We start from the raw sequence: 23,049 nt of genomic DNA on the forward strand, positions 1-23,049 counted from the left end.
TGGAGAAACAAGGAGTCTTGAGATGCTTCATAAGAGTGTTATCAAATAAAATTTGAACCATCATAGAAATCTAATGATGCATAAGGAAGCCATTCAGCCCATTGTGTCCACACCAGCTCTCCAGACAAGCATCATGTCTGACTGCCTTTTCTCTGCCTTTTCCCCACAAATCCCTGAACTTTGTTTCTATTCATTTAAAGCCCTCTTGAAAGCTCCTATTGAAACTGCCTCTCTCCACCGCACTTCCTGACAATGCATTCCTGACCCGAACCACTCAACTAGGTGGGACTTCACAGCCTCGCTCGACCCAAGACCGGAAAATCCCATGAGGTCAATGGACCTTCCCCATTGCCCGCCCCTCCCTCGCTCCGATTCCCGTGGCGGGTGGACCGGTAGAATTCCGGCGGCGGTGTGAATGTTTTTTTCAGGCATGACAGCCGGAATTCTCCCATCGCGCCCCCCTCTGGAATTGTAGCGGGTGGGTTGCGGAACCACATTGACAGTCGGGTGGGAATTTCCGGCTTTTGGGCCAGCGCGGCCAGAGAATTCCGCCCCACATTTGCTTCTTGTACAAAGCACTTTAAATCCGCACCCTCTCATTCTTGATCCCTTTTACGAGCGGGAACAGTTTCTCCCCTATCTACCCTGTCTGGCCCCCCCCCTCATGATTTTGAAGATTTCTAACAAACCTCCTCTTTCGGATAACGGTCCCAAACTCTCCGATCTTTCCTCATAGCAAAGTTTCATTCTTCCGGACCCCTTCTGCACTCTCTCCTAAGCGTTCACATCCTTGCGACGGTGTGACGCCCAGAACTGTACACAATATTCCAGCTGAGGTCTAACTAGTGCCTTGTATAATTATGGTGGTGTGATTGCCTCTTCACAGATCCAGTTCTATACCTGTTCGCCATGACGTTACCTGAGCAAAGGAGCCATCTTCGTTACATTCTGGGATGAAGACCGGTTCCTGGGGCTTTTTAGCCTGTTCCTGCGCTTGCTGCGCTCTTTCTGTCCGGCACTTGGTTGGACCTGCTTCTGTAAAGAAAAACGAGCCAGCGGATTTTTTCAGTTGACCCTTGTATTCACGAAAGATAGTTATTAGCTTAGGAGAGGCGATGGCCTAGTGGTATTATCGCTACTCTATTAACCCAGAAACTCAGCTGGGGACCAGGGTTCAAATTCCCGCTACCCAGGCCCTATCTCCGTAAGCCCACACGTTTACCTCATAAGGGGAGATGGTGGTATTTGAATTCAATAATAAAAAAATGTAATGAAAAATCTACTGATGACTGTGGAACCATTGTCAGAAAAACTCATCTGGTTCATTAACGTCCTTTAGGGAAGGAAATCTGCTGTCCTTACCCCAGTCTGGCCTACGTGTGACTCCAATGCCACAGCAATGTGGTTGACTCTCAACTGCCCTCTGATATGGTTGAGCAAGCCACTGAGTTTCAAGGGCAACTAGGGATGGGCAATAAATGCTGACCAGCCAGCGACACTCGTGTCCCACAAATGAATTTTTAAAAAAGCATTCTGCAAAACGCAGACACATTTTATTTTTAGTCGTTTGGTGGCACAGAGCTCGAGTGTTGCCTATGGAAAATGACATGTCAGGTCTTTCTTCCCCTTATATTACATTCTTGCAAGGTGTCCTGAGATGTGTGAGGTAAAAGCTTTGCCCTGTCTCAGTTTTTAGGCAGTGCTCATGTTCTACATTTTAATCAGTGAGGAAATCGAGGATTACGGGGATAAGGCAGGAAGGTGGAGTTGAGGATCATCACATCAGATCGGTTTTAAGTTTTTTTAAGATTATTTATTAGTCACAAGTAGGCTTACATTAACACTGCAATGAAGTTACTGTGAAAATCCCCTAGTTGTCATGCTCTGGCACCTGTCTGGGTACACTGAGGGAGAATTGAGCACAGCCAATGCACTTAACCAGCACATCTTTCAGACTGTGGGAGGAAACCGGAGCACCTGGAGGAAACCCACGCAGACACGGGGAGAATGTGCAGACTCCGCACAGACAGTGACCCGAGCCAGGAATCGAACCTAGGTCTCTGGTGCTGTGAGGCAGCATTGCTAACCACTGTGCCACCGTGCCGCCCTCAATGAATGGTGGAACGGACTTGATGGGCAGAACGGCCTACTCCTGCTCTTATATCGCATGGTCTTAAGGTTAACTTCTTCAGGATTAACACTGCTGCCTCACAGCTCCAGGGATAAGGGTTCAATTCCTGGCTTGGGTCACTGTCTGTGTGAAGTTTGCACATTCCTCCCCGTATCTGCGTGGGTTTCCTCCAGGTGCTCCGGTTTCCTCCCACAGTCCAAAGTTGTACAGGTTAAGTGGATTGGAAATGCTAAATTGCCCCTTAATGTCCCACGATGTACAGTTTAGGGGGATTAGCAGGGTAAATGGGGCTATGGAGGTAGGGCCTGGGAGGGATTGTTTTTGGTGCTTCCTCGGTGGGCTGAATGTCTTCCTTCTGCACCGTAGGGATTGTACGATTCTATGATACTTAGATGCTCTATCAGAGAGTTGATGCAGATTTGATGGGCTGAATGGCCTCCTTCTGCACTGCAGGGATTCTGTGATTCCTTATATATTGGATTTGGTAACTCTCCCGACACACTTTCTTTCTTCCAACTCGAATATGCAGGTCAGTAATTTGGTTTTTATATTAGACATTGAGAGGTACTGATCTACGTGTGACCTATCCCCACTTCTTTCTGTCGTATCCATCTCCGCTCAGTACCAGACCTGAGACTTTTTTTCTAAACATGCATCTAACCACAATATAATTGATAGAAGACCATCAATTTACCTACTGAAGAAGCCTTCTAAACTAATGTGAGGGTTGTCAACAAGATAGAACTTGGTAAATGGAGGGAACAGATTGTTGGGAGAACCAAGATGGCACAGTGGTTAGCACTGCTGCCTCACAGTGCCAGGGACCGGGGTTCAATTCCAGCCTCGGGTCACTCTGCATCTGCACGGGTTTCCTCCGGGTGCTCCGGTTTCCTCCCACAGTCCAAAGATGTGCAGGTTAGGCTGATTGGCCATGTTAAATTGACCTTAGTGTCAGGGGGTTAACAGGATAAATGCGTGGGGTTAGGGGAATAGGGCCTGGGTGGGATTGTGTTCGATGAAGACTCCTTGGGCCGAATGGCCTCGTTCTGCACTGTAGGGATTCTGAACAGCTTCAATTTAGTTTATTTTATTTCTTTAATCAGGTATCTCAAACATGTTGGAATCTGACGGTGGTTTACATTAGCAATCCACCCAACCATTCAATGTGCAGAGCGGATACGTAAGCCTCACAAAACAGGACCATGCATGTCCTTCTGCCCGATTCTAGCTGTCAGCTGAGGCATCGGAGCCAACAAGTCAGATTTATTGGCATCTCAGTTACATATTGAAGACAGATCTATGTTCAAATGGAGCTGTGTAATTTGTTCAGTTTTCTCTGATTAAATTCATATAGAGGCCATGATTACGGGTGACACAGTGGCACAGTGGTTAGCACTGCTGCCTCACAGCGCCTGGGGTCCAGGGTCCGATTCTGGCCTCGAGTGACTGCCTGTGTGGAGTTTGCACATTCTCCCCGCGTCTTCTTGGGTTTCCTCTAGGTGCTCCAGTTTCCTCCCGCAGCCCCAAGATGTTCAGGTTAGGTGGATTAGCCAGCTAAATGTGTGGAGTTAAGGGGCTAGGGGTGGGGGGCGGGGAGTGAGGGGGGTAAGATACTGGATAGGATTTTCCAGCCGTGTTCACCCTAAGACCAGAAAATCCCGCCCAAGGTCAAAGGACCTTTGCATGGTCCATGTCCCACCCGCTAAGGAAAAATTCCACCCACTCTGTCACTGCGTTGGTACAGATGTGATGGGCTGAATGGCCTCCTTCTATGAACAGATTTGACTGTGTAATAACCATCCCCAGGTTACTAATTACACCCTTGACTCAGTTTATTTATTAGTGTCACAAGTCGGCTTACATTAACACTGTAATGAAGTTACTGTGAAAATCCCCTAGTCGCCACAGTCCGGCACCTGTTCAGGTACACTGAGGGAGAATCTAGCACGGTCAATGCACCTAACCCACACATCATAGGACGCTAGGGGGTAATTCTGCATCGTTAATCCACATAACCCGCACATCTTTGGACTGTGGGAGGAAACCGGAGCACCCGGAGGAAACCCACGCAGACACGGGGAGAATGTGCAAACTCTACACAGACGATTACCCAAGGCTGGGATTGAACCTGGGTCCCTGGTACTGTGAGACAGCAGCGCTAACCACTGTGCCACCGTGCCTGCATCATCATTGCTAGGTTCAGAGCAATAGTGGTGGTACCACTGGAAACTCCCAAATGAACCTCGTGCTGTGATCTATTGTGTAACCAATGGAGTAAAGTTTATTTATTAGTCACAAGTAGGCTTACATTGACACTGCGATGAAGTTACTGTGAAAATCCCCCCAGTCGCCACACTTTGGCACCTGTTCAGGTACACTGAGAGAGAATTTAGCAGGGCCCAATGCTGGTTATCTGTGACATTGTGAGGGGTAGGAGAAGAGGAGAGGCGAGTTACCTTTACATCTGCCTCGGTGAGTAATCTCCAGTGTTGAATCTCTACACTTGGCCCTCAAGAAGTCACATCTGGATTCGTACGTCCGACCATCTGACACGCAGAGGGGCTTCAGCTGAGAGCTGGAACAGTGCACATTGCACTCCAGATCTTGGTCACGATCGCCTATGAGGAACTGACAACAAAAGAATTTGATATTAAAGAGCTCCGAACGGCTAACATAGAGCACGCAACAAACTAATCTCATCATCTGGCAGGCTAATTATCTCCGAAGGACAACAGTGATTATGGAGGCCAAGTGTGTCTGAAAATGGTACCTCAGAACGTTCCTTCACAGATGGCTTAACAATCTCCAGAAGGAAGATAAGATGCCTGAGGGCATTTGTATGGATCAACAGTGGCCTGTAATCTGAAACTCTCCCAGCATCCTCGCTGGGAGCAAGGGTGAATGATTGCTGTTTATGCTGAAGCAACAGCACGGTGTTGGCCACCATTAGTGGTTTGCAATGTTGACACGTTTCTGACTAAGGGGATGACAATTATTTGACAGGCAAATCAAAACAAAACCAGCTTTACCAGGGCAGGAATGTTGGCACGGCTACCATCCACAGCACAAAAGAGTATTCTGAATTTCCATCAGCTCGCCTACACTGAGACTCTGAGGTAATTTGTAGATTCTTACTGCTATTTGAACTGTTACCATCCTGGCACTCCTTCCCACCGCTTTAGAAATTAGACAGGAGCTAACCCTTCTCAGTCAGTCCCTCGGAATCGGGGATGAGGTGGTCTCACTCGGGTGTGGTGGGTTCTGAAATGACTGATACGTCCACCGCTGCGGTCCGCAGACTACCACTGAGCACAGTGCTCAGATGGTTGGATAGATGAGGGCAGCACAGTGACACTGTGGTTAGCATTGCTGCCTCACAGCACCAGGGACGAGGGTTCAGTTCTGGCCTCTGGTCACTGTCTGTGTGGAGTTTCCATGTTCTCCCCATGTCTGTATGGATTTCCTTTGGGTTCTCCAATTTCTTCCCACACTCCAAAGATGTGCGGGTTAGGTTGATTGGCCATGCTAAATTACCCCTTATCGTCAAGGGTAAATATGTGGGGTTAGAGGGATAGGGCCTGGGTTGGGTGTTGTCAGTGCAGGCTCGATGGGCCAAATGGCCTCCTCCTACACTGTAGGGATTCTATGATTGCTTGAGGCATTTGGAGGTTTGTGCCTTTCTTCTGATAAGCAGGTTTAGTAATGGGGATGAAATGGAAAGTGTCGAGAGCTTCAGTTTCTGGGTGTCCAGATCACCAACAAACTATCCTGGTCCCCTATATTGACACTATAGTGAAGAAAGCCCATCAACACCTCTACTTTCTCAGAAGACTAAGGAAATTTGGCATGTCCATTACGATTCTCACCAAATTTTACAGATGCACCATAGAAAGCATTCTTTCTGGTTGTATCACAGCTTGGTATGGGCGCCTGCTCTGCCCAAGACCGCAAGAAACTACAAAAAGTTGTGAATGTAGCCCAATCCATCACGCAAATCAGCCTCCCATCCATTGACTCTGTCTACACTTCCTGCTGCCTCGGAAAAGCAGCCAGCATAATTAAGGACCCCACGCACCCCGGACATTCTCTCCTCCACCTTCTTCCATCAGGAAAAAGGTACAAAAGTCTGAGGTCACATACCAACTGACTCAAGAACAGCTTCTTCCCTGCTGCCATCAGACTTTTGAATGGACCTACCTTATATTAAATTTCTCTACACCCTAGCTATGGCTGTAACACTACATTCCCTCCCTTCTCCCTCTATGTTTTGTCTCTACGGCACGCAAGAAACAATACTTTTCACTGTATATCAATACATGTGACAATAATAAATCAAACCAAAGTTTGCAGGTGACACCAAATTGGTAGGGTGGTTAATAGTGAAGAAGAAGTTTGTAGGTTATGGGGAGATATAAACGAGTTGGTCAGATGGGCAGAGCAGTGGAGATGGTATTTAACCCTGAATGGTGCAAGGTGATGCACTTTGGAAGAAGTAACAAGACAAGGGGGTATTTAATGAGTAACAGCACATTAGGAAGTTCAGAGGAACAGATGGATCTTGGGGTACTTATTCACAGATCTCTGAAGGTGGTACAACAAATGAATAGGGTAGTTAAGGAGGCATATGGGGCACTTGCTCTTACCAGTTGTGGCATAGAGTATAAAACAAAGGAGATAACGTACAGAGCATTGGTGAGGCCACAGCTGGAGTACTGTGTGCAGTTCTGGTCGCCTTGCTATAGGAGGGATGTGATTACACTGGAGAGGGTGCAGAGCAGATTCACTGGGATGCAGTCTGGGATGGAGCATTTGAACTATAAGGGGAGACTGATAGGTTGGGGTTGGTTTAGAGCAGAGAGGCTGAGGAAGGTCATCATTGAGGTGTATAAGATTATGAGGGGTATGGACAGGGTGAATAGAGGACAACTGTTTCCCTTGGTTGGGGCTCAATCACGAGGGGTTTTAGGGTGCGGGGCAAGAGAGTCTGAGGAATTTGAGAAAAAATCTGGAATGTGCTGCCTGGGAAGGTAGTGGAGACCAGAAACCTTACAATCTTTAACAAGTATTTGGAGAAGCACTTGAAATATCATGGCATTCAAGTATATGGGGGGGAGGCGATTCCCGGCTTGGGTCACTGTCTGTGTGGAGTATGCACGTTCTCCCCATGTCTGCGTGGGTTTCCTCTGGGTGCTCCAGTTTCCTCCCACAGTCTGAAAGATGTGCTGGTTAGGTGCATTGACCATGCTAAATTTTTCCTCAGTGTACCTGAACAGGCGCCGGAGTGTGGCAACTGGGGGATTTTCACAGTAACTTCATTGCAGTGTTAATGTAAGCCTACCTGTGACACTAATAAATAAACTTTAAACCAAAATACGGAGCCACCTTTCAATAAAGTGCTGCAACTCTGCTTGCTGGTGCTGCAATAGATTTGCCAGAGTGATGACGGCAGGAGCAGTATAGTTAGACTCAAAACGTCAAGAGAAGGACGTTAGCCGTGCTTCTTGTTCCTTCTAGAGTCCTCCCTGCCGGAGAATTCACATCAAATGAGGGCGGAAGTGGATTCATTTCTCATAGATAGAGTGGAATTTTCCTGTCCTGCCTGCCACGGGAATTGTAGTGGGCAGGACACGGAGTACACAAAGGTCCATTGACCTCGGGCAGGATTTTCCAGCCTTGGAGCAGTTGGAAAATGCTACAGATAGAGTCATATAACACAAAAAGAGGCCCTTCGGTCCATTACGTCTGCAGCTGCCCTCAAGCACATATCCATTCTAATCCCATTTTCCAGCACTTGGTGCCATGGCATTTTAAGCACTCCTTAAATGCTGTGAGGGGTCCCCTCTCTCCCACCCTTCCAGGCAGCAAGTTCTGGATTCTCATCACCCTCTGGGTGAAAAAGATTTTCTCAAATTCCCCCTAAATCTCCTGCCCCTTCCCTTAAATCTGTGCCCCCGGTTACTGACCCCTCCACTAAAAGAAAAGTTTCTTCTTATCCACCTTAACCTCATTGGGGATGGCACGGTGGCACAGTGGTTAGCACCACTGCCTCACAGCACCAGCGACCCAGGTTCAACTCCACTGTCTGTGTGGAGTTTGCACGTTCTCCCTGTGTTTGTGTGGGTTTCCTCCGAGTGCTCCGGTTTCCTCCCGTGCTTCAAAGATGTGCAGATTAGGTTGATTGGCCAAGCTAAATTGACCCTAGTTTTGGGGGGATTAGCAGGGTAAATGCATGGGGTTATTCGAACAGGGCCTGGCTGGGATTGTGGTCGTTACAGAACCGATGGGCCGAACGGACTCTTTCTGTACTATAGTGATTCTATGATTCTCATAATTTTATACATCTCAATCATGTTCCCTCTCAGCCTTCTCTACTCTAAGGAAAAAACCACCAGCCTAACAAACCTCTCTTCATTGCCAAAATCCTCCATCCAAGGCAACATCCCAGTGAATCACCGCTGCATCCTCTCCAGTGCAATCACATCCTTCCTATAGTGTGACGACCAGGATTGCACATGGGGGAGATAATGGTCCAGTGGTATTATCGCTAGGTTATTAATCCAGAAACTCAGCTAAAGTTCTGGGGACCCGCGTTTGAATCCCGCATGGCAGATGGTGAAATTGGAATTCAGTAAAAAAATTAATTGGAATTAAGAATCCACTGATGATCATGAAAACATTGTCGATTGTCAGAAAAACCCATCTGGTTCACGAGGGTCCTTTAGGGAAGGAAATCTGCCATCCTTGCCTGGTCTGGCCTACATGTGACTCCAGAGCAACAGCAATGTGGTTGACTCTCAACTGTCCTTGGGCAACTAGGGATGGGCAATAAATGCTGGCCAGCCAGCGACGCACATGTCCCATGAATGCATATAAAAAAATACAGCTGTGACCAAATAAGCATTTTATACAGTTCCATCATAGCCTCTGCTCTTATATTCCATATTTGGTTAATAAAGGCAAGTATCCCTGGAATGCACTGCCAAGTGAGGTGGTTGAGGCAGACAAGTTAGTGATATTTAAGACTTATCTGGATCAACATATGAGCAGAGGGATAGAGGGACACTGGGGGTTGGTCTAGATAGGACAATGTGATCAGCACAGGTTTGGAGAGCAAAGGGCTTGTTCTTGTGCTGTACTGTTCTTTATTCTATGTGCCTTCTTACTCACGTTATCTACCTGTCCTGCTGCCTTCAAAGTTGCTCTGATCCTCTGTACTTCCTCGCATCCCACCTTTCATTGTATATCCCATTGCCTGGCTAGTGCTCCCAAAATGCATCACTTAGTGATGCCCTTCATAGTCAAACAAGCCCACCATCATTCAGCTTGAGCAGAAGACTGAGGGGAAAGAAAGCTTTTTGTTCTTTTACCCCCTCACTACAGATACAGCTAACTGACCAGAACTGTCCATGCTGAACGAACAAGCCCCTCACCCTGTTCCAAAACTCCTGCATGCTCAATCCTCCATCTACCGTCGCATTTCAATGGTGTCTATGGAATTCTGCCGGGTCACTGCAGCGTGTGAATGGACCACCACACCATTTGTTGTCTTGGTGTTCATAGTATCCCTACAGTGCAGATGGAGGCCATTCAGCCCATTGAGTCTGCAACTGAACACAATCCCACCCAAGCCCTATTCCCATAACCCCATGCATTTACCCAAGCTAGTTCCCCCTGACATTAAGGGGCAATTTAGCATGGTCAATCCCACACATCTTTGGACTGTGGGAGAAAACCGGAGCACCAGGAGGAAACCCACGCAGACATGGGGAGAATGTGCAAACTCCACACAGACAGTAAACCCAAGCCGGGAATCGAACCTGGCTCCCTGGTGCTGTGAGGCAGCAGTGCTAACCACTGTGCCACCGTGCCACCCTTGTTAGTCATTCCACACACACGGAAAAAAATCTTTCAGCACTTATCATTTTAATCCATTTTTTTTTTCTGTTTTTATCCTAAGAAGCTTTGATTTCTTAAGTAATCTGTACGAGTTCTGTCTTAAAGGGACAGACACTGGCTGGAACTCTACCACCCCGCCCGCCACAGAATTGGAGCCAGCGAGGGTCCGACAATGGAAATCTCCGGTGATCTCGGACAGGAACTTCCGGTCTGGCCCGAGCGAGGCCGTAAAATCCCGCCCACTGAATTTCCGGATGGATACTTGGCAAAGCGTTTTCCATTTGTTTACAAACTCATAACATGTTGACATAAGTCGGCGAGAGGCTAATCTCTTGTGCGCTCTGTCACTCCAGTAAGAATGATGCACAGGAAGTCACAAAGGCCACATAATCTACACAAAGCGTTTAAATGGCCTGGCCAATATTTATCCCTCAATCAACATCGGATTATCAGGCCCACTCTCACATGGCGGCTTGTGGGAGTTTGCCGTGCGCATATTTAGGGAAGGCAATAGCCTAGCATTTTAAGTTTATTTATTTGTGTCACAAGTAGGATTACATTAATACTGCAATAAAGTTACTGTGGAAATCCCCTAGTGGCTACGCTCTAGTGCTTGTTTGGGTTACACTGGGGAAGTATTTAGCACGGCCAGTGCACCTAACCAGCACGTTTTTTGGACTGTGAGAGAAAACCAGAGCACCCAGAGGAAACCCACCAACTATGCACGAGAATGTGCAGACTCCACACAGTCACCCAAGCCGGGAATCGAACCCAGGTCCCTGGCATTGTGAGGCAGCAGTGCTAACTGCTGTGCCACCATAGTGCCCCCATGGTGTTATCACTAGATCATTAATCCAGGAACCCAGCTAATGTTTTGGGGACCCGGGTTCGAATCCCACCACAGCAGGTGGTGGAATTTGAATTGTGTAAAAAACATGCGAGGCAGCAGTGCTAACCACCGTGCCGTCTCCATATCTGGAATTAAGAATCTACTGATGACCATTAAACCATTGTCGATTGTCAGAAAAACCCATCTGGTTCACTGATGTCCTTCGGGGAAGGAAATCCGCCATCTTTACCCAGTCTGGCCTACAGAGCCACAGAGAATGGTTGACTCTCCAGTCAGTTTAAGGGCAGCCAGGGATGGACAATAAATGCTGGCCAACTAGCGATGCCCGTGTTCCATGAATGAGTATTGGCAGCCACGTTTCAATGGCGATTACACTCCTTTGTTGCTTTGGAAGGTTGGATGGTCATGAAGGGCACTATATAAATGCAGGCTTTTTAAAAATAGAATCTACTGTCATGCAGCAAAATATTTGGGCAAAACAGATATGTCAGACCATAAATCAGTCTGGCTTTCCTCCCGTCCAAAAGAAATAGCAAATTTTTATACGTTGGCACAAGTAATTTTGGTTGTGGACATTGTCTATTGCACGTTAACATGTCACTGTAATTTAAATCACATCTGATTCAGTACTGTCGGTTTAAGTGCTGTATTTTGAAATCGCTGATGTTAGCCCACACACCAATGGTTTCCAACAGATGTGCCATGGCACACTGGTGTGCCGTGAAGATCCCCAACGGCACGGTGGCACAGTGGTTAGCACTGCTGCCTCACAGCTCTAGGAACCTGGGTTCGATCCCCAGCTTGGGGTCACTGTCTGTGTGTGGAGTTTGCACATTCTCCCCATGTCGGCATGGGTTTCCTCCAGGTGCCCCAATTTCCTCCCACGCTCCAAAGATGTGCAGGGTTAGGTGCATTGGCCATGATAAATTGCCCCTTAGTATCCCGGGATGTGTAGGTTAGAGGGATTAGTGGGGTAAATGTGTGGGATTACGGGAATAGGGCATAGGTGGGACTATTGTCAGTGCAGAGTCAATGGGCTGAATGGCCTCCTTCTACACCATTGGGATTCTATGAGCACCAAGGCAACTAGTGGTGTTGTGGTCTATTGGCCTCCTTCTGTATTGTAGAGTTTCTAAGATTCTATGAAATGCGCCACAATAAAAGTGATTTAAAATTCATATAATTAGACTAAAACTAAACTTTGTCCTTAGCCCTGTGGTTGGTTTCTCTAACTCCTGACAAATCTTGGGCCTCCCACGCATGTGCCAGTTGGGAAAGAGCTGCACACGCATGGATTAGATCCTTTACATTGGTCAGATCCATGTACACGATCAAAGGGGCTCAGAGCTGAAGACAAAGGCCCCACTCATGCCCGCACACAAAGTGAAAACTCAAAAAGGGCGCAGAAAAAGCGAGAGAGACAGAGAGAGGTTAAAAGTGAAGTTCCCAGTTAGGGATGGAGGCAGAGAAAATATGAGGTGTACCTCAATTTGTTTATAGTATAAAGGTGTGCCGTGACATCTAAAAGATTGGGAAACTCTGGTCTACTGAATGTGGAGATGCCGGTGTTGGACAGGGGTAAACACAATATGAAGTCTCACAGCACCAGGTTGAACATAGAGTGTTCAACTGAAATATAAAGTGAACATAAAGTTGGACATAAAGTGTTCAACATAAAGTGCTCCACTGAATATAAAGTGAGCATTGTAGCATTTTATATACTCAGGTACAATATTGCCACACACTGGGGGGGGGGGATTTACGCCTTCACTCAAACCAAGATCGGAAAATCCCATCCGAGGTCGATGGACACTCCCATTGTCCGCCCTCACCTGCTCCGATTCCGCGGCAGGTGGGACGGTAGAATTCCAGTGACTATCTCATACTTCAAAGGTTCAAGTTCCACTCAGGACATTATCACCCACTATGTCATCCATTCATTGAAGCATAGAAACTAGAAGCAGGAGTAGGCCATTTGGCCCTTCAAACCTGCTCCACCATTCATTTTGATCATGGCTGATCATCAAATTCATCATCCTGATCCCTCCTTCCTCCACCCCCCATGTTCCTTGACCCTTTTAGCCCCAAGAGCTATATTTAATTTCTTTTTGAAATCAAACAACATTTTGGCCTCAACTACTTTCTGTGGGAGTGAATTCCACACATTCACCACCCTCTGGGTGAAGAAATTTCTCCTCATCTCAGATCTAAAAGGTTTTTCCCTTATCCTCAAACTATGACCACTAGTTCTGGACTCTCCCACCATTGGGAACATTCTTTCTGAATCTACTCTATCTCACCTTGTTAGAATTTTATAAATTTCTATGAGATTCCCCCTCACTCTTCTAAACTCCAGTGAATATAATCCCAACCAACTTAGTCTCTCCTCATATGACAGATCTGCCACCACAGGAATCAGCCTGGCAAACCTTTGCTGCACTTCCCCAATAGCAAGGACATCCTTCCAATGATAAAGAACTGGATTTTCCAGCTTCCAAGATCGAAAAATCGTGCCCGTGACCAACGGACCTTTGCATGATTGTCCCCCAACTCCCGCTACAAATCCCGTGGTGGGTGAGACAGGAAAATTCAGCCCAAGGACAGCAAAACTGCACACAATACTCCAGGTGTGGTCTGGGAACAGGTGCAATGTGTGGATCTGCCCCATCTGTCTGCAAAGGACAGGGCCCTGTGTGTGAATATATGTGATGAAATAAGCCTTCGGAGGCAGAAGTCGCTTCACCAGAATCCTTTTATTTACAATTCCAACAGCAGTACACAGAGTGCTCGCAGTCAGCAGTCTACCCTCATGGAGTGCCAGAGGAACTGACACTCCCGGTTAAATACAAGGAAAAGACTCCCTGTTTGGCCCATCAATTAGATTCTTAATCAGGGCCATCTTTTTGCGATCCTCAATTAGGGAATTCATACTCCAATAAGCCGACTTCAACGGCCTGACTGAAGTCATTAAATGTGGCTTCTTTCTTAACAGAGGAAAGAAAATTGCATGATGTGTTTATATTAACTGTTTAATCCTTTTATTAAAGATCTGCAAATGGCTCAGCAGGTAAAGGTGGGTGAAGGTGTGATGCTGGACGGAACAGGATGGTTCCAGTTTGGGTTGCTGGTTGGAGATTAACGCAAAGGGGTTCAGTCAGATCAATAGTGAACTTGGGCAAAAGGAAATGGACAGTCCAACTGCTGGTGACTATCTAATCTCCCTTGTAGGCAGATGCCCTACAATAGGTGAAGATGGAGCTCCATTGATCCTTCAGTAACTCTAACATCCTGTTTGCCCAAACGCCTGCCAATGTCAAATAGCCGAACAAAACATAGAAAGATAGAAATAGGAGGCCATTCAGCCCTCCAAGCCTGTTCCACCATTCATCATGATCATTTCTGACCCTCCAACTCAATAGTTTGATTCCACCTTCCTCCCATATCCTTTGATCCCCTTCACCTCAACAGCTATATCTAACTGTGATGAAGAGATGCCAGCGTTGGACTGGGGTGGTAAGAATTCTTACAACACCAGGTTAAAGTCCAAGAAGTTCATCTGGAATCACGAGCTTTCGGGGCACTGCTCCTTCATCAGGTGAGTCACCTGACTTTAACCTGGCGTTGTGAGACTTCTCACGGTGTCTAACTGCTCCTTGAAAACCGACTGGGGTGAGATTCTCTGGCCTCCCAGCCACATGTTTGCCACTGGCGGGAGGTGGAGCATTGTTTGCTGGCGGTGGGATTCTCCAGTCCCGCCGCTGTCAATGAGAATTCCCATTGATATTACCCATGCCAGTGGGAAACCCACGGAGGGATATGGTGCTGGCAGGACCAGAGAATCCGACCAGTGTGAACGGCCAGGAAATCCCAGCCACAATGTTTTGGGCTCAACTACTTTCTGTGGCACCAAATTCCACAGCGATGGCCACTCTCTGGGTGAAGAAATTTCTCCTCATCTCTGACCTAAACGGCCTACCCTGTATTCTCGGACTGTGATCCCTGGTTTTGAACTTCACCACCGTTGAGGACTTCCTTCTTGCATCTATCCCATCTAGACCTTTCAAGTAATTTATAGGTCTATATGAGGTCCCTCCTCATTCGTCTGAACTCCAGAGAATACAATCCTAACCGACTCAATGTCTCCTCAGACATCAGCCGCGCCATCCCAGGAATCAGCCTGGTAAACCTTCTCTGCACTCCCTCTGGAACAGGGACATCCTTCCTCAGACAGGGAGACCAAAACTGCACACAATATTCCAAGTGCGTCGTTACCAAGGCATCAAGACACCTCTGCGCCTGTACCCGAATCTTCTCGCTCTGAAGGCCAGCATACCATTTGCCTTTTTCACTGAATAAGCTAGCAAGCAGAGTGCCTGAGCAATAGGGTGGCACGCTGTTTAGCACTGCAGCCTCACAGCACCAGGGACCCAGGTTCAACTCCTGGCTTGGGTCACTGTCTGTGCAGAGTTTGCACATTCTCCCCGTGTCTGCGTGGGTTTCCTCCAGGTGCTTCGGTTTCCTCCCACTGTCCGAAAGACGTGCTGGTTAGGGTGCATTGGCCGTGCTAAATTCTCCCTCAGCGTACCCGAACAGGCGCCAGAGTGTGGCAACTAGGGGATTTTCATAGGAACTTCACTGCAGTGTTAATGTAAGCCTGCTTGTGACATGAATAAATAAACTTAATTTAGCACAAGAAGAATAGTAACTTGTGCTAAGTTTGTTTATTAAAGAGAATATTTACTTCAGCAAGATACCAGCTGGCTCCCCACACCCAGCGAAAGCTTTCAGGAGTGAAATGAGAAAATGTCTTATTTTTAATGAACTTGAAGGGTATAAACTGATAGCGATTTAGGGATTTAATCTCACTCCGTCCCTGTTTCTTTTATGCCTGGGATGACGTGCTATAATTGAAGGCATGGCATTGCTGACACTTCCTGTTCATGTTTGCAAAGCTTGTTTTCTTTCTTCCAGTTTAATGGACTATAGCTGCCAAAGATTTTGTCACGGGAATGCAGGGGACTGTCCCGTTAATGTAGAGGAATCAAAACCAGTGCTTTGGGCGTTTGCTCAGACGTACACGGAAAGGACGTTCTAACCACTCGTTAATGTTATATCAGAAGGGGTTTGGTCTCTCTGGGCAATAATAGCAACAATAAAAATGTTTTCTAAGAGTCACTTATTTTCTCAGCCTTTCACTTCTTTTATTTCCCTTCAGAGGGATAGAAGCCATGTATCAGGGCTGGCTTTGATGGGCCGAAGAGTCTGTGTATATTTCTTTGTAGGAAGTCACACAACATCAGGTTAAAGCCCAACAGGTTTATTTGCAATCATGAGCTTTCGGAGCACTGATCCTTCAGGCGACACAGTGGCACTGTGATTAGAACTGCTGTCTCACAGCGCCAGGGTTCGATTCCCAGCACAGGTCACTATCTGTGCAGAATCTGCACATTCTCCCCATGCCTGCGTGGGTTTCCTTCGGGTGCTCCGGTTTCCTCCCACGCTCCAAAAGACATGCTGGTTAGGTGCACTGGCTATGCTAAATTCCCCCTCAGTGTAGCCAGACAGGTGCCAAGAGTGTGGCAACTAGGGGATTTTCACAGTAACTTCATTGCAGTGTTAATGCAAGCCTACTTGTGACAAATAAATAAAAGATGACTCTCCCTGACCTCCAAAAGTTCGTGATTCCAAGTAACCCTGTTGGACTTTAACCTAGTGTTGTGAGACTTTTTACTGAGTTTACCCCAGTCCAATGCCAGCATCTCCATATCATGTATTGTTCTTTGTTCATTCTTTCATGAGATGCAGGCATCACTGACAAGACCAGAGTTTGTTGCCCATCCCTAATTGCCCTAAGTGGCTTGGTAGGCCATTGCAGAGGGCAACAATTATTGTCAACTTGTAAGCCAGACCAGGTAAGGACGGCAGATTCACGTTCCGAAAGGACATTAGTGAACCAGATGGATCTTTCCAACAATCAATAATGGTTTCATGGTCATCAGTAGGTTCTTAATTCCAGATTGAATTCAAATTCCACCATTTGTAATGGCAGGATTCAGACATTTGCTGAGTTTCTGGATTAATAATCTAGCCATTATGCTATTAGGCCATCACCTCCCCCTGTTTATGAGCTCACCACCAGTTACAATAATCAGAGATAGCTGGCACGTCATCGTTACTGAGCCCTAAATTTCCCGGATGATGGGATCTCCCATCCCACCATCAAAAGGGGCACACAACCCTCCCCAACTCTAACTGCCCCGCCACCATTTCACACACTGATGAGCATTGATGAGCTGCAGGCAGGACGTCCACCTCGGGAGGAAGGCCCGCCTTAGAGAGCTGCCGGCCACTTTGGTTGGCCACTAGCTCTCCAACCCCTGCAGCAACAAAAGGTGAAGTCCACACCAGAGGAAGCTCAGGGAGAGTCCTGGGTCTGGACGGGAGGGTAAGATTTTGGAGTTTTAGGATGGAGAGTATAGGGAAGGCCCAGAGGGGTGAAGAGATGGGGGTGTGTGTGGGCAAGGTGGGGGTACAGCAGCCGTTGAATTTTTGGCAGGACCCCAAATGTCAGAAGGGGACTTCTGATTTAATTTGATTTGATTATTATCACATGCATTATGATACAGGGAAAAGTATCGTTTCTTCTGCGCTACGCCGTCAAAGCATACCGTTCATAGAGTACATAGGGGAGAAGGAAACGAGAAGGTGCGGAATATAGTGTCACAGTCATAGCAGAGAAAGATCAATTTAATATAAGGTCGGCCCATTCAAATGTCCGACAGCAACAGGGAAGAAGCTGTCCTTGAGTCGGTTGGTACGTGACGTCAGACTTCTGTATCTCTTTCCCAACGGAAGAAGGTGGAAGAGAGAACGTCCGGGGTATGTGGGGCCCTTAAGCTTTCCCGAGGCAGCAGGAAGTGAATACAGAGTCTGTGGATGGGAGGCTGGTTTGCATGATGGATTGGGCCACATTCACAACCCTTTGTAGTTCCTTGCGGTTTTAGGCAGAGCCATATCAAGCTGTGATACAACCAGAAAGAATGTTTTCTATGGTGCATCTGTAAAAGTTGGCGAGAGTTGAAGCAGATGTGCCAAATTTCCTTAGCCTTCTGAGAAAGTAGAGGCGTTGGTGGGCTTTCTTAACTATAGTGTCAGCGTGGGGGGGACCAGGACAGCGGTCAGGTGCCCCACCCAAGGCCAAAGCACGTTCATTTTTAGACTCTCCCCCTACACCAGGTAAATCATTCCACCGGCCTAAAGATGAGGCTGGGTCAGAAACAACCCTTAAGTGTCCAGTAATAAAGGACTGTCCAAGGATGCCAAGGCCTTGTTTTCCCCACTACAAAACTGCTGCAAAGTTAGGGACTCCATTTGTTCAAATTCACACATCACCTCCCCGAAACCCCCAGCGGGGAGGTGTAAAACTCAGGCCAAGCTATTTCACAGCCAAGGGCTGGAATTCTCCAGCCGTTCACACCCTGCCGCCTCTGCGAATGGGGACGGAGCGTCCGGCGTCCAGCCAAATCTCCGTTCACTGCAGCAGGACCGGAAAATCCCACTGGCCAGAGAATTCCCACCTAGATCCACTAACTGAATTTAGCTGCTATAGTGGGATTTGAACTCACCTCCCCACCACACCCAAAGCATTAGCCTGGGCTGCTACATCTACCGCTACATCACTAGCTCCTTTTGGAATAGATGGTATGGATTGGAGGTAGAGCAGTGCGAGGGGTAATTTGAATCAAATGGAAAGCAGTTTTATTATGGAATCCTACAGTGCAGAAGGAGGCCATTCAGCCCATCAAGTCTGCACTGCCCACAATCCCATCCCCATAACCCCATGCATTGACCCTAGCTCGTCCCCCTGACACTAAGAGGCAATTTAGCTTGACCAATCCACCTAACCCATACATCTTTGGACTGTGGGAGGACACCAGAGCACTGGGGGGAAACCCATGCAGACACGGGGAGAACATGCAGACTCCGCACAGACGGTGACCCAAGCCGGGAATCGAACCAGGGACCCTGGCGTTGTGAGCTGGCAGTGCTAGCCACTGTGCCACCGTGCTGCCCGGTATTATTCCCCACTGGTGGCAGTCAGTAAGTGTGTAAAATTAGTGAGGTACCCAACGCCATCATCTTGCCAATAGGCAAGTGAGATTACAGCGATCCCCACAGAGTCTGACTGTGTTAAACAGCCTCAGGTCCGGCCACCAGGTAATAATGTCTGAGCCGTGATCCTTTCACCGTCTCCTCAATCGATAGTGCGAACATTCATTCAGCCACTGCGCCGTGTGTGGTTCCTGTGACTTATAACATCTATCTGTGGGCAGCACGGTGGCACAGTGGTTAGCACTGCTGCCTCACAGCAACAGGGACCTGGTTTCGATTCCCAGCTCCGTGCGGAGTTTGCACATTCTCCCTGTGTCTGCGTGGGTTTCCTCCGGGTACTCCAGTTTCCTCCTAAATTCTGAAGATGTCCAGGTTAGGCGGATAGGCCTTGCTAAACTGACTCTTAGTGTTGGGGGGTTAACTAGGGTAAATGCATAGGGATAGGGCCTGGGTGGTCAGTGCAGACTCGATGGGCCGAATAGCCTCCTTCTGCACCGTAGGAACTCTGTGATATTGGCTTTCGAGTGAAATAAAAGCCTTTCAGAAAGTGGAAACATTAAAGATCAGCCTTGCTCTCGGTTCTTTAATAAAATAATTCGTAGTTCTAATAAAACGGGGAGAATCCCACCTCAAGGCTGATGTACAATCAGTGGCCATTTCAATCATTTTGACTAGCTCCCCCTGATCTGTGCTTAAACTCCAGTGACCCTACCCCCTCCCCCTCAACCCTCACCCAACATTTCCCTTCCACAGTGTCGTCCTGGGCTTACAGCACCCAAGGTTGGCAGTGATGGCATTCGGGGCTGTGTGTGTGTGTGTCCTGCCCTGGCTCACTGCCCCCGCACAGGGCTGAGCCAGAATTTCATCACCAGAACCATCCCCACCCCCTCATCCCCCCGCCGTGTCCCGAGACTGACCCCGAAACTTCCCATTGCATGGCGCCCGGAACGGAACGTCTCAGCCGGGGATGGGTCACGTCATGCCGAAGTGGGGACAAGCCGGGAGAATCCAACGGGATAAGACGGAGAGGAGTCAGCACAAAGTGTCAACAGTTCACGGGAGGATTTCATAAAAGCAACAACACTGATGCGGAACCTGTTTCGCAAACAGTCCGAGTAGTTCAACCAACCAGAGATTTTGCACTGTTACGTCGCACTACGACTCACTCAAGAAACACAGAGAGCAACTTGGGTCATTTTCCCAGTATATTATATGTCCACTAATCCCTGCAAACAAACAAAGAGGACTGAGCCAAATATACAGTCTTTCAGAAGTAAATAGGCTTGACGCGAAGTAAATATTAAGTGCGCGAGTCCAACAGAAGCTCTCGCTGTCAACACACCGCCTCCACAGAAACCCTTTGCCTGCTGCACAGAACAGCACTGTGCCCCTCAGGCAATACAGGATTCCTACTCCAACACCAGGTTCAAGTCACGAGCTTTTGCAATAGCGCTGCTCCTTTTTCACTCACCTGATGAAGGAGCGGCACTCCGAAAGCTCGTGATACCAAATAAACCCGTTGGACTTTATTTAACCTGGCGTTGTGAGACTTCTTACAGTGCCCACCCCAGTCCAACACCGGCATCTCCACACTTCACTTCGAGCTGCACTGTGTACAGTTGCAATCGCAAAGGTTAGATTATGGGGATAGGGTCTGGGTAGGATTGTGCTCATCTGGCCTCCTTCTACGCTGTAGGGAATCTAAGATTCTATAAAGGGCGCTACACAAATGCAAGTTCTTTATTTCTTTCAATCTACTGAATCTCCTGTACAAATGACAAAAGAACAAGGGCAGGAAGGAAAAGTGGCTTCCTCCCACAGTCCAAAAATTGCTCTCAAAATGCTGACCTGTGAATATATAACCTACAGGATGGAAGATAATGGAAGAGTGAGAGCATTGACTCACCCCCAATTCTGATACAGGTTGACTTTAGTGGCCAACTCTCTATTGTCTGCCTCAACAATCGTTTTGACTAACTTGTGGTTGGTGCAGACTCGATGGGCCGAATGGCCTCTTTCTGCACTGTAGGATTTCTATGATTCAACCCCTTAGACAGTCAGGATTACCACACAGTGTCAGCAGTGATTCTATTCTCCAACAATTCCAGTGATAATTCCAGACTGCAGCAAATTCGTAGGGCTATGATTTTCCACAAGTCTGGAAAATCCCACCTGAGGTCAACGGACTTTGGCATGTCCCCCCCCACCCCCAACCAACGCCTGCTACAACTCCTGTGGTGGGTGGGACAAGAAAACTCTGCCCATGAAATCATAGAATCCCTACAGTGCTGAAGGAGACCATTCAGCCCATTGAATCTGCACCAACTCTCCAAGAAGAGCATTCTGCCCAGACCCTATCCCCCGTATCTAAGTATTTTCCCCTAACTAACACATTATGGGGCACTAACAGACAACTTAACATGGTCAATCCACCTAATCTGCACTGTACGGATTTCTATGATTTAATGATCAGAGAACCAGAGGAATCTTTACACTGGGAGAGGAAATCGGAGCAAGCGGAGAAAACCCACGCAGGCACCGGGAGAACGTGCAAACTCCACACAGTGACCCAAGGCCAGAATTGAACCTGGGTCCCTAGCGCTGAGAGGCAGCAGTGCTAACCATTGTGCCACCGTGCAGCCGTTGTTCTTTTGTTATTCATACAGAAGATTCAATAGATTAAAAGAAATTGTATTTGTATAGCATCTTTTATAGAATCCCTACAGTGCATTCAGCCTATCAAGTCCACACTGACAACAATCTCACCCAGTCCCTATCCCCATAACCTCACATATTTACCCTGCTAATTCCCCTGACACGAAGGGTCAATTTAGCAACAGCCAATGTACACACGGTAAGATCCGAGAAACAGCACTGTCTCATCCAAAAGGCACGATGACACAGTGGTTAGCACTGCTGATTCACAGCGTCAGGGTCCCGAGTTCGGCTCCCGGCTTGAGTCACTGTCTGTGCGGAGTTTGCACATTCCCCCCATGTCTGCGTGGCTTTCCACCCACACCCCAGAGACGTGCGGGTTAGGTTGATTGGCCATGCTAAATTGACCCTAGTGTCAGGGGATTAGCACGGTAAATACGGGAATAGAGCCTGGGTGGGATTGTGGTCGGCGCAGACTCGATGGGCTGAATGGCCTCCTTCTGCACTGTAGGGATTCTATGGTGACATATCTAACAGGGCTGACTCCCTCAGTACTGCACTGAAGTGTCAGATTATGTGCTCAAGTCTCTGAAGTATGGCTTGGACTCACGATCCAGAGGTTAGCATGCGACCACTGATCATTACTCTCCAACAACACACAATGTCATTCAACCTTATCTTGCTGCAACTGCTCACATCGTATTAATCCACTCTCACTTCAGGTTGCAATGATACAACTATCCCAGTTATTCTTAAGCCACCAACACAAATCTGGTTTAACCGAGGCAGAATAATCCCACTCACATAGCCCCCAACACATGGATTAAAAGAGCAATGTGTTCTACCTGCTTAACGTCACCTAAACCACATCACTTGTCACAAAGTTTAATGTTTATTTATTAGTGTCACAGGTGGGCTTACATTAACACTGCAGTCATAGAAACCCAGAAGGAGGCCATTCGAGTCCACGTTCCTACCCAGGCCCGATTCCTGTAACTCCACATATTTACCCTGCTAATCCCCCTGACGCTCGGGACAATTTAGCACGGCCAATCCACCTAACCTGCAGATCTTTGGACTGAAGTTACTGTGACGATCCCCTAGTCGCCACACTCTGTTCGGGTACACTGAGGGGAATTTCACAGTAATTTCATTGCAGTGTTAATGTAAGCCTTACTTGTGACTAATAAATAAAAAACCTTAAACTGAAGGAGGGTTTAGCATGGCCAATGCACCCTAACCAGCATGTTTTTCAGACTGTGAGAGGAAACCAGAGCAGACATGGAGAGAACGTGCAGACTCCACACAGACAGTGACCCAAGCCAGGAATTGAACCCAGGTCACTGGTGATGTGAGGCAGCAGTGCTAACCACTGTGCCGCCGTGCCTTGGTAAATGCAAGCTGG

The 23,049-nt window shown here is 47.7% G+C and overlaps 1 protein-coding gene across 2 annotated transcripts in view; it reads right to left on the reverse strand.

Moving 5' to 3' along the window:
- smoc1 (SPARC related modular calcium binding 1) overlaps nt 1-23,049 on the reverse strand; it is a 203,566-nt gene that overhangs the window by 170,534 nt on the left and 9,983 nt on the right. For both annotated transcript variants that reach the window (XM_080203062.1, XM_080203061.1), the window contains exons 2-3: nt 4,588-4,759; nt 920-1,035 (exon numbers count right to left, since the gene is read on the reverse strand). In XM_080203062.1, coding sequence (XP_080059188.1) covers nt 920-1,035; nt 4,588-4,759 — 288 coding nt within the window. The remainder of the gene's footprint in view (nt 1-919; nt 1,036-4,587; nt 4,760-23,049) is intronic.

Source organism: Carcharhinus amblyrhynchos, chromosome 14, assembly GCF_965287045.1.
Source record: "Carcharhinus amblyrhynchos chromosome 14, sCarAmb.v2.hapA, whole genome shotgun sequence".
NCBI lineage: Eukaryota > Metazoa > Chordata > Chondrichthyes > Carcharhiniformes > Carcharhinidae > Carcharhinus > Carcharhinus amblyrhynchos.